The sequence below is a fragment of the Penicillium antarcticum genome (genome assembly GCF_028974205.1).
Source record: "Penicillium antarcticum strain IBT 31339 chromosome Unknown utg000004l_segment0_segment0, whole genome shotgun sequence".
NCBI classification, from domain to species: Eukaryota; Fungi; Ascomycota; class Eurotiomycetes; order Eurotiales; family Aspergillaceae; genus Penicillium; species Penicillium antarcticum.
The window spans coordinates 1,706,067-1,720,065 of NW_026695302.1; the positions used below are offsets into that span (position 1 = coordinate 1,706,067).

Here is a 13,999-nt window from a genome sequence, read left to right on the forward strand (position 1 = left end):
ATACATAATAATCCATTTTAGATGCAATCGATGTCTTAGCAAAGCATCGAATATCACACTCTCAAATGCTCAATCCCAGCCAAATCCGCCTCCTTATTCAACTCAGCAATCTCAGCCTCAGCAAAAGGAATACCCTCCATCAACCTCCGCTCTTCAGTAACCATCTCAATCTCCCCAGGGAAATAAATCCGATCCACACCAGCCATCCTCTCCGACTCAACAACCCGCTGATACAAATAATCCATCCTCCCCTTAAACTCCTCAATAGTCATAAACAAATCAGGCTTAATAGCAACCAAGAAATGTCCCACATCCGCCGGCTTAGAAGGATCATACGGATTCGTGACTCCTCCCGCAAAAGCTGATCCAGACAATACACCCGAAAACACATCCATCATAACAGATAACGCAGACCCCTTCGGCCCGCCCATTGGTAGCATAACACCTTGCAATGCACTCGCCGGGTCATCAGTCTGACGTCCCTCCCCATCAAGCGCCCAATCTGTAGGAATCTTCTCGCCCCGCCGGAGAGCCTTGTAGATCTTCCCCCGGGCTGCAATTGACGGCGCCATATCGAGGATAAATGGCCGGGCATCATTCCCAGATGGTGCACCACATGCGATGGGTGAAACGCCCATTAGTTTCTCTCTCCCGCCCCAGACTGGTAGTGCTGGCGAACTGTTCGTGAATACCAGTGACATCATGTCTGCTTCCAGGGCTTGTTGGACTAGCCAAGCTGACATGCCGAAGTGGTTCGAGTGTTTGATGGAAACCATGCCGATTCCGTAGATTTGGGCCATTTCAATGGCTCGTTTCATGCCCGCGTGTGCGGCTACAAAGCCGAAGCCGTTGTGTGCGTCCACTTGCGCTACTGCTGGTGTCACTTGGTTGATTGTTGGTCTTGCGGATGGGTTCAGGACTTTTTGGCGGATCCGCTTCATGTATGATGGGATGCGATTGCTTCCGTGTGTGTCTACTCCTCGTAGGTCGGCTGCTACGAGGCATTTTGCGACAACCTCTGCGTCGCTGGGTGATGTGCCGTTTGCGATGAGGATTTGTTGCACGAAGCTTTTGAGATCCGCATGCTGGATGTGGTGCATTTGGTGTGGCTGGTCAGTTGGGTCTGTCATTTTGGCGATTGAATGTAGTTGCAGAGATTTGTTGAGGACTTGATGTTGAGGTACTTATAGGGTGGGCGGGTGTGCTCCGAGAGGCGGGACGTTGCCGAGTGTGTGGGGTATACGGAGTTATGTAGTATGGCTTGCTTCTACACTTGGCTTTCTCTGCTGGACACGAGGAAATCATGAATATTTCTCTTTTGTTGACACTGTTCTGGCTAATCGCACAGGCAAGCAAAGTTCTCAACTAAAAGCTCATAGAACCATCATACAAAAAGAAAGACCAATCCACCGCCGGCCAATCTTGCGCATCGTTGTGTGTGGGTACCGAGGAAAAAGAATCAAGAGGAGTAATTTCAATTTCGTACATTGACATAACCGAGTCAAGCATTGGACAAAAGCCCACGGGAAAAGGTAACATTGTATTGATGTGCTTCTTCTCGTCTGATGTTGGTGCTGGAAGACCATTCCACATGGCATCAAATTGCACAGGAAACATGCTGATACCAAGATTGCTAAGGCTCTGGATCTTGCTTAGCACCATACCAGCTGATGGATGTTTCTCGCTCATTTTCCCCAATATTTGCTCGCTGATTCTGTCATCATCTGCCCGATATGATTGTAGAGAGTCCATGTCGCAGAATACGCGGGGGATCGCGGCAACGAGTTGTGTCCAGGAATGAATGGGCAGTAGGTATTGAACCTCTTCACGGTAAATAATTTCCTCATATAGCCGGGAGATGCAAGATGATGCGGCGATTGACAGGTATTTGAGCAGCGGGGTGTTATCACGACGACCCAGGAAACAGGTCAGAACAATTGAAACCAGATAAAAGATGTGAAGTTCAACCACAGGGCGGCTGTAAGCCTGCCTATCTTGATCGGGGCCAAAGAGTTCTAGTTCGGTAGGCAAGACTTCTCGCCAATGTTTGAGTTTGTCCATGGTCTGACATGTCTGCCCCCCAGTGCCTTCGTTATCCCTTCCCAAGTCCAGAATCTCCTTCAGATAAAGACAGAGGCGCGTCACTTGACAGAACGCCTGTGCTGCCATGTCGGGATTTTCGAAGTCACTGATATCAGGCAACGATACAGAAGTGTCTTTCAAAGGGAACATCCCTGGGCGCCCACAGCACGCCATTTGCAAAGTGTCAGCGACGAACAAGTACCACCATGTTCGTCGAATTAACCCAGAATTTCCAACCCGATTGTAGGATTCAACTTTGTGGAGATGTAGTTGTATTCCCATTCGGATTGCCATGCCAGTCCACTGCCATGGACTGTCCAGTAGAACTGCTGTGGGCAAATATGGGAGCCAGGTGCTCAAGATAGAAAGAGCGGCGAGCGTGTTGAATGGGCATGGGTCTTGACGCACGAAAAGCAGTGTCTTGATCCGCCCGTGGATGGCAAAAGAAGACCAGTCGCTTGTTCCCGCTGGCTGACGCATGGTACTCCCAGCAAAGTACAGACACTGCTGAATCAATACCGACGACGAGGCTCCGACTTTGCCTCGATCAATCACTCGTGCAAATGGAAATAATTCGCGGAAATAGAAGTCTGCCAATGCTTGAGTGATGACTGGGGGTGGGAGGCGACAAGCCTGACTTATGTCGAGAATAAGCTCACTCCTGTCGATGAAATTCGGCTGTTTTGAATTGACATTTTCCAGATCTGCGCAATGAACTGTGCGCTGCTCTAGGGCGCTGTAAGACGATGATGGCGTAGTATCAGATAGTTGGGCCTGGGAAAGAGTCTGTGCCTCTGCTGTAATCTGTGCCTGTACTGGGGTATGTCTCTGTACTGGGGTCTGTGTCTGTGCTGGAGTCTGTTCTTGTTCTGGAGGCCGTGTTAGTGCTGGAGCTGGCAATGTCTGACCTGGGGTTAAAGGTGTCAGATTGCTAGCCAGCGAAGAGCGAAGAGCGAAGAGCTCTCCTTTGCTTACGAGGCCCGATATGAGGCCTAGCAGGTTAGTTTGTGTTATTTGTTGAGATGGCCCGACTTACTGGCATTGATGACCCTTTGGTTCGCACCGGCTGCAAGTCCCGCTCCGATCTTCGAGGTCACAACGGACCTTCAGCTAAATTAGCAGACGTATGGCAGGCTTAGTTTAAGTACACACTTTGCTGGCATGGCAGCGGATGCATACTACCCGGGCTCGAGGCGATTCTCGACGTGCCATGTCTGCAGGGTGTTGTCGGCAAAGGGAATTTCGGCTAAAGTTTGCCGACAAGTTTCGACTAAACAAGAGTCCGGCAATGCGATACTGCCAAAACAACCCTTCCCGGAACACAAGATGAACATAGGCTATTGATTGATCTTTATTAGACTATATTATTTTCTTATTTAACCTGATCGTATCATCTCTTTATTGGTCTCTTCATTGTTCATTTTCGCTTTTTTGCACCCAACAGGTGTGAATTGGAGCAAACTTTCAAGTATTTCGCTTCATACCGCATGAACAACATTACGGACTTGACTGAGTATACCAGCTCTACAAATATCCTTCATATCGCAGTTGATACAAGCCTCAAGTCCAGTCGGCAAACATGGCGGCTTACTTCACCTGTTCGGCTAACCATCGACAGTCGATATCGACCATTTATAAATGAATCCAATTCCATTTTAGTTCTTTGGACCCTTCAATCTCTCGGTAGCCCTCACTACATTCTACCAGTCCCCTAGAAATGACCGGTAGTCACAGTGGACCGGTACAACTGGAGTTCCTGACCACAGGAACGGTCCGCATCAGACCATCTATGCGCTCACAACCAGTGGGCAGTTTCGCGATCCTTCGACGCCTCAAATCATTCCTCGACAGGGAATGGACTGAGTCGCTACCCGTGGGGGTATTCCTCATTCGCCACTCCGAAGGCATTTTCCTCTTCGATACTGGACAATCACCTTGTTGCAACGACGCGGGATACTTTCCACGGCTTGCTTTCGCCAACGGCTTTCTGATTCAATTCAGGATAACGCACCAAGATGGTATTCTTGAGCAGCTACATAGTTGTGGAATCAAGGCGACTGATCTTAAAGGTGTTGTTTTGAGTCACCTCCACAACGACCATGCCGGTGGATTAGAGGATTTAGTTGCGGAAGCGCCAGACCTGCCTATATACATCAGTCGTGAACACTGGAATACCTTTGGAGAACATCCGGTCTTTGTTAGTATAGAGGGCGCTACCCCGAACCACTGGCCGAGAGATTTCTCGCCGAGGATTGTTGATCTGCAGGACAACGCGCTTGGGCCGTGGAAAAAATCATACCCTCTGACAGAGGATGGGAAAATCGTCATTGTGGATACTTCAGGTCATGTCCCTGGACATATCGGTCTGGTGGTATATGGCCAAGGCCCCAAGGAGGAGGAAGTCACATTCTTCCTCCCCGGCGACGCAACATATGGCTTGGATCTCTTGGATAAAGAGGAGCCGGATGGAATTAACGACGATCCCATACGCGCAAAACAGACGTTGAGGACCATCAAAGAGTTTGCTAGAGAATCTGATGTGGTCCTCTTGCCAAGTCATGATACCGACACACCTCGTTTACTTGCAGAGCGAGTCGTCTATCGACCCAGTGACCCGAAGTGATGTTGTAACTTGTATCATATAGTGCTCTATGTACATCTGTCTATTGAACATTGGTTCATAGTGTATTGTGATAATGTGATTTCTCATCTCAAGCCAGTTTCAAAGAAAAGAAAACGCAAGTATGTACCCTGTATCACACAGCCTTGTCCACATTCACCATGGAAGTCTGTGTGTATTCAGTCATAGCGGCAATGCCTCTAAAGCAAAGCTATGACATCTCGGCTATTCTTTAGCCGAATGTCAGGTTAAGTATTTCTCCCTTTCTCCGTTGATTTCGCTGACTCGACCTCAGTCTTGGATTGATTCTATACAATGTCAGGCTCGGTAATCATTACAGGGGCAACTGGCTCACTAGCCATAGAGGCTGTACAACAGCTCCTATTCCATCCTTCCCTCACCGTTGTCGGCACGGTACGAAATGCGACAAAATCCCCTAAAGACGCACCCTGGCTCGACTGGAACAAATGTCCGGTCAACATCCTACCGGCAAGCTTCTGATCAAAAGCGTGGACTTGAATTCGCTTTCGGAAGTGCGGGCTTTCACGGACGAGATCACGGGCCTGGTGGAATCAAAACAACTTCCTCCAATTTCCGCGATTATTTGCAACGCTTTCACATGGTCTTTAAATGGCCAGCGCTTTTCCAATGATCACCATGAGTCTATTTTCCAAGTCAACCATCTTGCACACTTTTCTCTTGTCCTCAGGATTTTACGAAACATGGATCGCGAGTCGGGTCGGGTTGTCATGCTAAGCTCCGAAATCCACGATCCTGAGATTCCTATCCCACTATCCAAGCTGGGTGCAGAGTTTCCTATGAGAACCTCGGCTTCTTGGTCAATCCTGGTTTAGACAAGGCTGGAACTGAACATGACATGGGCTGGCGCCGATATGCGAACAGCAAGCTGGCTAACGTCATGTTCATGCAGAGCTTGAACCAGCGACTCCAAGAGGTACGAAACGAGCTCCATGAAACGAGGATTTCACTGAAATTTAGGTTATCTAGAATTCAATACTTAGCAAAATCACGGTGACCGCCATGGACCCAGGTTTCTTGTTGACTCCCGTGCTCATACCTCTCAGCGTAAAATCATTCAGATCGCATTCAAGCTGTTCGCCATCTCGCTTCCGATTATAAACATCTTCAGCTACAGACTTCGCTCCAATAAAGACTCTGCTCGTGACCTGATAGCGCTGGCTGTAGACCCGAAGTACTCTTCGGTGAGAGGACACTTCGATGGACAGATGCCAAATGCCGCCGCTCGGATCAGTGAGGATGAAGAGAAACGCGAAGCCTTATGGAATGCATGCTGGGAATGGACTGGGATGAATGAAGAGACGAGACCTGTGTTCCAAGGCGGTGCGCTTGAGCATGTGCCCTATAGACGAGCTCTTCTGTCTTAGCTTTCTCTATTAGATGAGTCTTGTCACTGTTCTGACCGTGCTCCACAATACATGCCCGTGTTTTGTGAGCCTTCAGTCCCGACGAATCCCAAGAGCGTTGGAGGTCTTATAGCAGAGAACCGGGATAATTGTCTGCATGGTTATATCACCGGGGCTTAGCTACAACAGGGCTCATAGAATTTACACCACTAGATGGGTCAATTATGCTAATTGGCTAGACTGGCTTAATTCACCCTCACATGTACCTTTCTCGTCCTATTCTGGGACCCAAAGATCTTAGTGAGCAATACTTGCTGCTATGGATGAGATAATGTACGCTTGCCCAATGCATATCAAATTTTTGAATCCTGTGATAATCACTATTGCGGCTTAGAGTATATTGTATGTCTTCCATTAGCGTTTATTGTAGATACGGGCCGATGAAAGCCTTTAATCAAGATCTAGACAACCCATCAAAGACTAGTGGCTAATCGCACTACACCCACTGCATTCTTTTTGTATTCTTCAATGATATACCAGTTCATGATATACAGCGCAGGGTCCAGTTTATAAATCAAGTGAAGTGTGCCAACCAATACACACATGCGTATTAATTGGGGGAGGGGGGAACTTGTTCAACAACTGAGTTACACTGATACCGTCAAAAAAGAACAAGCAGATTTTGAGCTTATTCGCGATGACCAGAGAGCAAAATACACCCTTGAATGACTCGATATAAACCACGATGATCTTTGAAAAGATCGATGACAAAGCACTGTCCAATTCGATTCTACATCTACTCTGTGAGCCATGAGCAGTCGCCCTTCCATCAGTACAGTAAGTTCAGATGGATCTACTACAATATAGGCCAACTTAATTGAGGATGCACTACAGCATAACCACGTCATAGATAAGGCATGCAAGTAGGATGGCGCCTGAAAATTCAATGAAGCAATGATGTCAATCAATGAGAAACCTGTTATCAACACTTCATATGCCCCACGATTTGTCATGATCCGCTCAAGTTTTATCATGCTTCCTTTTGACTAGGAGTGATCTCAATTTCAACTATATCTCAATATTCATCATGGCGACAAAAACTGCTGTTTCACTCACCACACCGACGGGAATTGCTTACCAGCAGCCCACCGGACTGTACGTCTTTGAAACATCTAAACTTGTGAATTATGGCTCAAATATAGCAGATTCATTAATAATGAGTTCGTGGGTGGATCGGATGAAGGTACCATTGACGTGGTATGTGTATTTTAACCCGACTGGGGAAGGCTAGAGGCTGACACAAACACAGGTCAATCCAGCGTATGTCAATTGATTATCACACAAGCTGCCTATACTGAAAATGCCGTTCCAGAACCGAAAAGAAAATCTGCGCTGTCAGTGAAGCACGCGAAAATGATATCGATAAGGCCGTGGCAGTTGCTCGAAAGGCCTTAAATGGTCCGTGGAGGTTGACCACTCCAGCTGAACGTTCGCAATACATCTACAAACTGGCCATGCTGATGGAGGAGTCTGCGGAGAAGCTGGCGGCGGTAGAATCAATGGACAATGGAAAACCGATTAACAGTGCCAGGGGCGACATTGGTGGAGCTATTGGTTGTCTTCGGTACTATGCTGGATGGGCGGATAAGATCGAAGGTCGTGTTATCGACACGGATCCCAGCAAGTTGAATTACACTCGACGTGAACCGGTATGGTTGTTTCTTTGCGAGAAGTTCTAGAGCGATCTACTGACTTGATATTTCTATAGATTGGCGTTTGTGGTCAAATCATTCCGTGGAACTTTGTGAGTTTTCCTTCAATATCTTAGGCAAACAGGCTAATGCTTACACTCAACAGCCATTGATGATGTGGGCATGGAAAGTCGGACCGGCTATTGCCTGCGGAAATACAGTCGTCTTGAAAACTGCAGAGATCACACCGCTATCTGCACTGGTCGCTGCTGAGCTTATTGTCCAAGCAGGCTTCCCACCAGGCGTCATCAATATTGTCACTGGCTATGGCAACATCGCGGGATCTGCTATATCTTGTCACATGGGCGTGGACAAGGTTGCGTTTACAGGATCCACAGCTGTGGGCCGTCAGATTTTGAAGGATGCCGCATCTTCCAACCTGAAGAAGGTCACCCTCGAGCTGGGAGGTAAATCACCGAATATTGTCTTCAATGACGCAGATCTCGACCGAGCAGCTTCTTGGGTTGACAACGGTATCTTCTCGAACATGGGACAGAACTGTTGCGCAGGCAGTCGTATCTATGTGCAATCTGGTATCTACGATGCCTTTGTCCAGAAGTTGAAAGAGAAAATTCAGCAACGAGCCATCGGGCCCCCTGAAGACGAAAAGACTGCTCATGGTGCGCAGGTTTCCAAAGCCCAGTTGGATCGAATTCTGGGGTATGTCTCTATTAACGAAAGTCAAAATCAGCTGCTAACTTAGCTTTCAGATACGTCGACTCTGGCAAAAAGGCCGGAGCCAAGATTGAGATCGGAGGTAATCGAGTCAATCGCCCGGGTTACTTCATGGAGCCGACCATATTTTCCGAAATCTCCGGTGACATGGATATCGTGAACGAAGAGATCTTTGGCCCTGTAGGGGTTATTGGAAAGTTTGAGACGATTGAGGAGATCATTGAGACAGCCAATGACACGGCCTACGGATTGGCCTCGGGGATTCACACCGAAAACCTCAAAACCGCCATCGAAGTGTCCAACAACATCAAGGCGGGCACAGTGTGGGTCAATCAGTACAACGGAGTGCACTGGCAATTGCCCTTCGGTGGCTACAAGCAGTCCGGAATTGGAAGAGAGCTGGGCGAAGAGGCGCTGTTCAACTACACCCAGACCAAGACAGTCTCGGTGAATCTACAGTGATCTCACAAAATCCGATCATTGGAATAACTGAAGTTTCAGTCTATTAGAAACAGTTCGCCATGTTATCACTTTGTCATAGAGAACCGTTTCATTGCAATGTAACGAATATTCCCAGAGCCCCTCTGTGGCCATTGAATTGATGATAATATAACGCGCTTGATTATACACGTATACCTTAAGAGAAAGTCCGTACAAGTCAGTGACTATCTAACCCAATGTCCACTTTGCTCTCTGCATCCATCAATAATCAACGATGTTGCTCCACGGTCCCTGAAATATATCGCTATCCCCAAAACCATACCAAGTTCACGTAACCGACTTTCAGCAGTTTCCTTCATAGTCGCGATTGATGTTCACATTCTACTCAAGATGGGTCTGCAAGGGCACCGGTAAGGACAATTCAAGCATTCTATTCGTTGCAACCGGTCTTGAATTTGTACTCAATATACCTTGCCGGGTCCTTGATCACTGGACGGCCAACAAGCTTTCCAAGGGCGATCATTCTTTGCCGACAGAGTATAGGCTGAGAGGACTGTCTTTCGCGGCCCCTGATCTAGCGGCTGCTCGATGGCTTTTTGTTTGGACCATTTCACCAAAGTCCGATAGTCATGGATCTTTCTGAAATCGGCTCGCTGGAGGTGGGCACCGTTGGAAAGGATGGAATCTTGTGAGGTTGGCATTCAAATCAGACTATGCGATTGAGGTATTCATGCGACGCAGGACCAATAGAAATCCACCCCGAATCCTTTCATGTACAATACCCAGGAACTATGGAGCTTGACTCATAACGTTCCAATATAACATTTGTGGCAAATGACACGGTGGGGCTACGAGGCCGTGATACTCGGCTGCCTGCGCTGATGTTTGCCATTTAATTTCTCACTCTGCCCATGTTTATTCTTCATCAACCACCATGCCATGCCTCAAAGTTACTGTTACCGGCGAATCAGCCGTGTTTCATTATCCTGAGCGGGGCGCGCTCGCCTTTTCAGTGAGGGCGAACGGTCCGCGCAAAGAGGAGATCGCCAAGGAAGTCACTTCGATTTCTAACGAAGTACAGCAATTCTTCAAACTGCTCTGTCCTCAGACCAAAGAGGAAAATGCCGCTGCTGAGCACCCAGTGACAACTTTCTCGTCCACAAATATCAAAACGTGGTCTCAACCCAATGACAGCGATGGAAACCCAGCGGCCAATCCGCACCATGCCAGTATCTCCTTCAAATCTGCGTTTAGAGACTTTTCCAAAATGAGTGAAGTGATCGGCAAGCTCTTGAACTATCCCAATATCGAGGTGGACTCAATCAACTGGCGTCTTACTGATGAGACTGGAAGCGAACTGGCTTCTCAGGCTCGTAAAATGGCACTGCGTGACGCAATAAAGAAGGCTGAAGACTACGCCGAGGTGTTACAGCGGAAAGTCACTGCAGTGGAAGTCACAGACTATTCACAGGGCGGATACAGAAATGTCGCGATGGCCTCGGCTCCGAAGTATAAGAAGGCCAGACGATCTTTTGCCAGTGATGACGATGAAGTTGACGCATTGGACCTGACCCCTCAAGAAATTGAGGTTACTGGGTCTGTGAATGTGATTTTTGAAACTGTGTCGGATACCTAAGCATTCATTCATGTATGTACTATAACCTGGGTAGTGAGAAATGTTATACCACCAAAAGGAGATCCCACAAGATCCGCATCTTTATAAATATGAATCGTGATATTCATTACTATAAAGTTAGCCTCTATGTACGGACTTCAAATAGATAAGAATCCGAGGAGCGCCTCATCCTCTTGATCAGTCTCGAAGTCAAACCGAACTAGATCTTCCTTGTAAGGAAGGAAGTAGGTACTTGTCACTCTATTTTATACATCAGTATCAAAAACGTTTAGGGTACAAGTATTATTAACTCTCACCTCTCATGCTCACTGCTCGCTTGGTACTCGGCTAGGGCTGCCCGGTCCTCGTGATAGCTCACTAGAGCATACTGAAAACCCTTGCTCTTTTCAATCGGTGTGGTAAGAGAGGGGCCTCCAGCAACGAGTCTTTGACTCTTGACGCAAGGCAAAGTCTTAAGAGTTTTGATTTGTGAGAGGAATTCCTGTCGGACTTCGTCTCCGACATTCGCGCGAAACTTAAACAGGACTATGACAATGTTAGTTGGATTATAGACTCGGATGAATGAGACTGACCAATGTGAACGAGAGTCATTATTTATATTCTTCAACAGCAGAAAAAAAAAAGTGAAGTTCAGTCAAGGGGGATTTTCGCTTTAAAGCACGCAGCGGATGTCCTCCGTCCTTGGCGGAAGCGACCCGAGCATCTCGACTTTGCCTTCACACTCTCTTCACGTCGCGACGACATCGTGTATTGAGCCTGAAACACACAGTATCGCTTCAAATTCTCTAACAAAATACATCACATACTTATCGCGGGCTAAGTCTGACCCGCATGGACTCTCCACGCAGGTCCCGGAACCGCGCCGCGTGTCGCCGTTGCCAGAGACGGAAAATCCGATGCGACGGAGAGCTTCCACAATGTTCATCATGTCAAAAGAACGGCGTCGAGTGTGTTAATGATGGAAAGCAGGAAGTCAACCGCACGTAAGAGATTTATTCCAAATGTTGATGTAAATGGCACTGATATCTGCTGGCTAGCTACATCGCGAATCTGCAAAAGCGAATACAGTGGCTAGAATCCTTGGTCAAGGAACAGGACTCCAGCATTCGACTTGAAGATGGACCGGGACTAGATAAAACAGCGATCTCACTGCTTGATCATACAGATGGACCGACACAGCTTGAGCATGCTGTTCCCGAGGCCGTTCACAGCCAACGATCAGCAAGTCTCTCAAACCACGGGCAACCTTTGAGGCCAAACGATCTCCAGCCATCTGGCACACAATCAAGACCAGCGCACGAAATAGGCCTCGTATCTCTTTCCTCAGGAGGTGAGCCTAGATACATCGGTCCTTCCAGCGGCTACTTTTTGGCAAATCTCGTATTCTCCAGCGCTGGTCGGCGGACCGCACCACCGGGAAATAATGGTAGTCTCAACCAGCCAATGTCGCTATCAAGCGAGTTTTTCAACAATCCGGCTCTACTGCCACACCGCAAGGAAGATGCTATCGAGCTTTCCTCGAAGTATTTTGCTTCCATGCATCTGATTTATCCATTTCTTCACGAACCCTCACACATGGGACGTCTGGAGAAGCTGTACACCAATCGAACAGCAACACCAGATCCAGTGGACGCATTCCAAGTATTCATGGTTCTCGCCATATCTGCCTCCGACCTTTCCAGGCGGTTCAGACTTCCTCTCCCTGCCGAGGGATACTACACGGCAGCTACAAAGCATTTCGACCGTGCATGTGTTGAAGGCACCCTGGAAGGGCTGCAGAGCTTGTTGTTGCTAATGGTTTATGGGCTACACAATCCATCCTGTGACATTAATGTTTGGAGCTTGAACTATCAATGTTTGGGTGCGCTCATTGATTTGGGCCTTCAACGTGACGTCCGCGCGTCATCGACATTTCCCATATCTTTTCTGGAGCAAGAGATGAGGACTCGAATTTTCTGGGTGGTCTATAGTTTTGATCGTACATTGGGAACAATGATGGGCCGACCGATCGGAGTGCGAGACGAAGCCTGCGAACTTCGGGTTCGTAAGCATCCTTTGTTTTTCCAACTTCTAATATCAGCTAATAGCTTTGAAAGCTTCCTCTAGATATCTCTGATATGCAGCTCGCCGAACAAGTCACCCAAGAAAGGTCACAACAAGAACCACCATCTCACATGACGTTCTCCATTCATCTATTCAAACTCGCACGAATCAATTCTGAAATCAAATATGTCATGCACAGCATCTGCAGAGATGCCCCTCGATATGCCTACCCACCGATCACCGATATTCATCTGTGGCAACAGGAGATGGTCGGCCGTCTCCAGTCATGGCATGCGGAGATTCCCAGTGCATCTGGGCTGGAAGCATTAGCCAAGATCTGCGAAACGAAATATCATGAAATGATAATCCTGATTCTGAGACCCAGTCCCGGTATCCCTGAGCCAGCAGACGATATGCTCACGCAATGTTCTCGGCATTCTGTGGATCTACTCCATGGCTTTGGTGAGCTATATCGACAGGAGGCACTATTGTATAGCAGATTCATTATTCACTCGATATTTTTGAGCACACTTATCATGCTTCATTGTGTGTGGAGACTTCCTGCTGTTGCCTCTGAAGTGCAGATTGATGAACTTGTGGCTGATACTTGTATCAGCTTGAATATCCTCAGCAGCATTGGAGAATACTGGACCGAGGCTAAGCGGGCAAGGGATTGTATCCACGAGCTATCTGGAGCAACAGTCCAGAGATTGCTTAAAGCCCGAAGCCTAGAGGCCCCTTATACCCCTCTCCCGCAAAATGGGGGCCGTGGTCCTTCCGGTAGAGGACGACGATTACAAAATACAACTGAAGCATTCTCACTGCCCGACACGAGCAGTGAGAACTTGCCGACAAATACCTTCATGGATGATTACGACATGAATGTTGATTCCACAAGCTGGTTACATGACTCTGTCCCCGGAGGCTTTCTAGACATTACCGGTGCACCGGACTTTGACTCGCTCATGTGGGAGGTTTTCAACGCCACCTCAGCATAAACACATGCAATGGGAAATAGAGTCCCGACGCAAATCGCTTATATCGTGGCTTCCAATAAAGTACCTAGAAACTCTTAAAATGAACACAGGAAGGGGCTAGCATGTGCACCCGGACTAAAACAGAAATCTGACCGGGTCGATAACAAAAAAGAAAGATATAAATTAAGCTCCAAGGAATTAGTATCTAACACACGATGTCTAGACAATTCTATTGACATGCCGCATGTTTCAGCGCCACAGTTACCAGGTATCTATGCGAGCACCGAGCGATTCCTGACTTGCACATGCAATATGATCAACCAATTGCTATTGTTTGAACATCCCGACAAACAATCTTCGGGGGACTAGTTTCAAGAGCATTCATCAAT

The 13,999-nt window shown here is 47.7% G+C and overlaps 8 protein-coding genes across 8 annotated transcripts; 5 read left to right on the forward strand and 3 right to left on the reverse strand.

Annotated features, from left to right (window-relative positions):
• Positions 1-53: 53 nt before the first annotated feature.
• On the reverse strand, positions 54-1,130 carry N7508_004618 (Ldh family oxidoreductase; the record flags this gene model as incomplete). Its single annotated transcript, XM_058462684.1, has 1 exon — positions 54-1,130. The coding sequence occupies one exon, from the start codon at positions 1,128-1,130 to the stop codon at positions 54-56; it is 1,077 nt and encodes a 358-aa protein (XP_058321309.1).
• A 235-nt stretch (positions 1,131-1,365) lies between these two features.
• N7508_004619 (fungal specific transcription factor domain-containing protein) lies at positions 1,366-3,294 on the reverse strand (the record flags this gene model as incomplete). The annotated part of the gene is made up of 3 exons (XM_058462685.1): positions 1,366-3,074; positions 3,119-3,186; positions 3,233-3,294. 3 exons carry the CDS (start codon positions 3,292-3,294, stop codon positions 1,366-1,368), a joined length of 1,839 nt encoding a protein of 612 aa, XP_058321310.1.
• Positions 3,295-3,799: 505 nt separating this feature from the next.
• On the forward strand, positions 3,800-4,705 carry N7508_004620 (N-acyl homoserine lactonase family protein; the record flags this gene model as incomplete). Its single annotated transcript, XM_058462686.1, has 1 exon — positions 3,800-4,705. The coding sequence occupies one exon, from the start codon at positions 3,800-3,802 to the stop codon at positions 4,703-4,705; it is 906 nt and encodes a 301-aa protein (XP_058321311.1).
• Positions 4,706-5,169: 464 nt separating this feature from the next.
• On the forward strand, positions 5,170-6,108 carry N7508_004621 (uncharacterized protein; the record flags this gene model as incomplete). The annotated part of the gene is made up of 3 exons (XM_058462687.1): positions 5,170-5,506; positions 5,557-5,657; positions 5,725-6,108. 3 exons carry the CDS (start codon positions 5,170-5,172, stop codon positions 6,106-6,108), a joined length of 822 nt encoding a protein of 273 aa, XP_058321312.1.
• A 1,066-nt stretch (positions 6,109-7,174) lies between these two features.
• On the forward strand, positions 7,175-8,975 carry N7508_004622 (aldehyde dehydrogenase family protein; the record flags this gene model as incomplete). The annotated part of the gene is made up of 7 exons (XM_058462688.1): positions 7,175-7,242; positions 7,293-7,344; positions 7,397-7,407; positions 7,460-7,796; positions 7,856-7,891; positions 7,945-8,498; positions 8,549-8,975. 7 exons carry the CDS (start codon positions 7,175-7,177, stop codon positions 8,973-8,975), a joined length of 1,485 nt encoding a protein of 494 aa, XP_058321313.1.
• A 913-nt stretch (positions 8,976-9,888) lies between these two features.
• N7508_004623 (SIMPL domain-containing protein) lies at positions 9,889-10,590 on the forward strand (the record flags this gene model as incomplete). The annotated part of the gene is made up of 1 exon (XM_058462689.1): positions 9,889-10,590. The coding sequence occupies one exon, from the start codon at positions 9,889-9,891 to the stop codon at positions 10,588-10,590; it is 702 nt and encodes a 233-aa protein (XP_058321314.1).
• A 137-nt stretch (positions 10,591-10,727) lies between these two features.
• On the reverse strand, positions 10,728-11,181 carry N7508_004624 (Dabb family protein; the record flags this gene model as incomplete). The annotated part of the gene is made up of 3 exons (XM_058462690.1): positions 10,728-10,830; positions 10,887-11,115; positions 11,163-11,181. The coding sequence occupies 3 exons, from the start codon at positions 11,179-11,181 to the stop codon at positions 10,728-10,730; spliced, it is 351 nt and encodes a 116-aa protein (XP_058321315.1).
• Positions 11,182-11,421: 240 nt separating this feature from the next.
• On the forward strand, positions 11,422-13,631 carry N7508_004625 (Zn(II)2Cys6 transcription factor; the record flags this gene model as incomplete). Its single annotated transcript, XM_058462691.1, has 3 exons — positions 11,422-11,573; positions 11,628-12,630; positions 12,687-13,631. The coding sequence occupies 3 exons, from the start codon at positions 11,422-11,424 to the stop codon at positions 13,629-13,631; spliced, it is 2,100 nt and encodes a 699-aa protein (XP_058321316.1).
• Between the last annotated feature and the right edge of the window lie 368 nt (positions 13,632-13,999).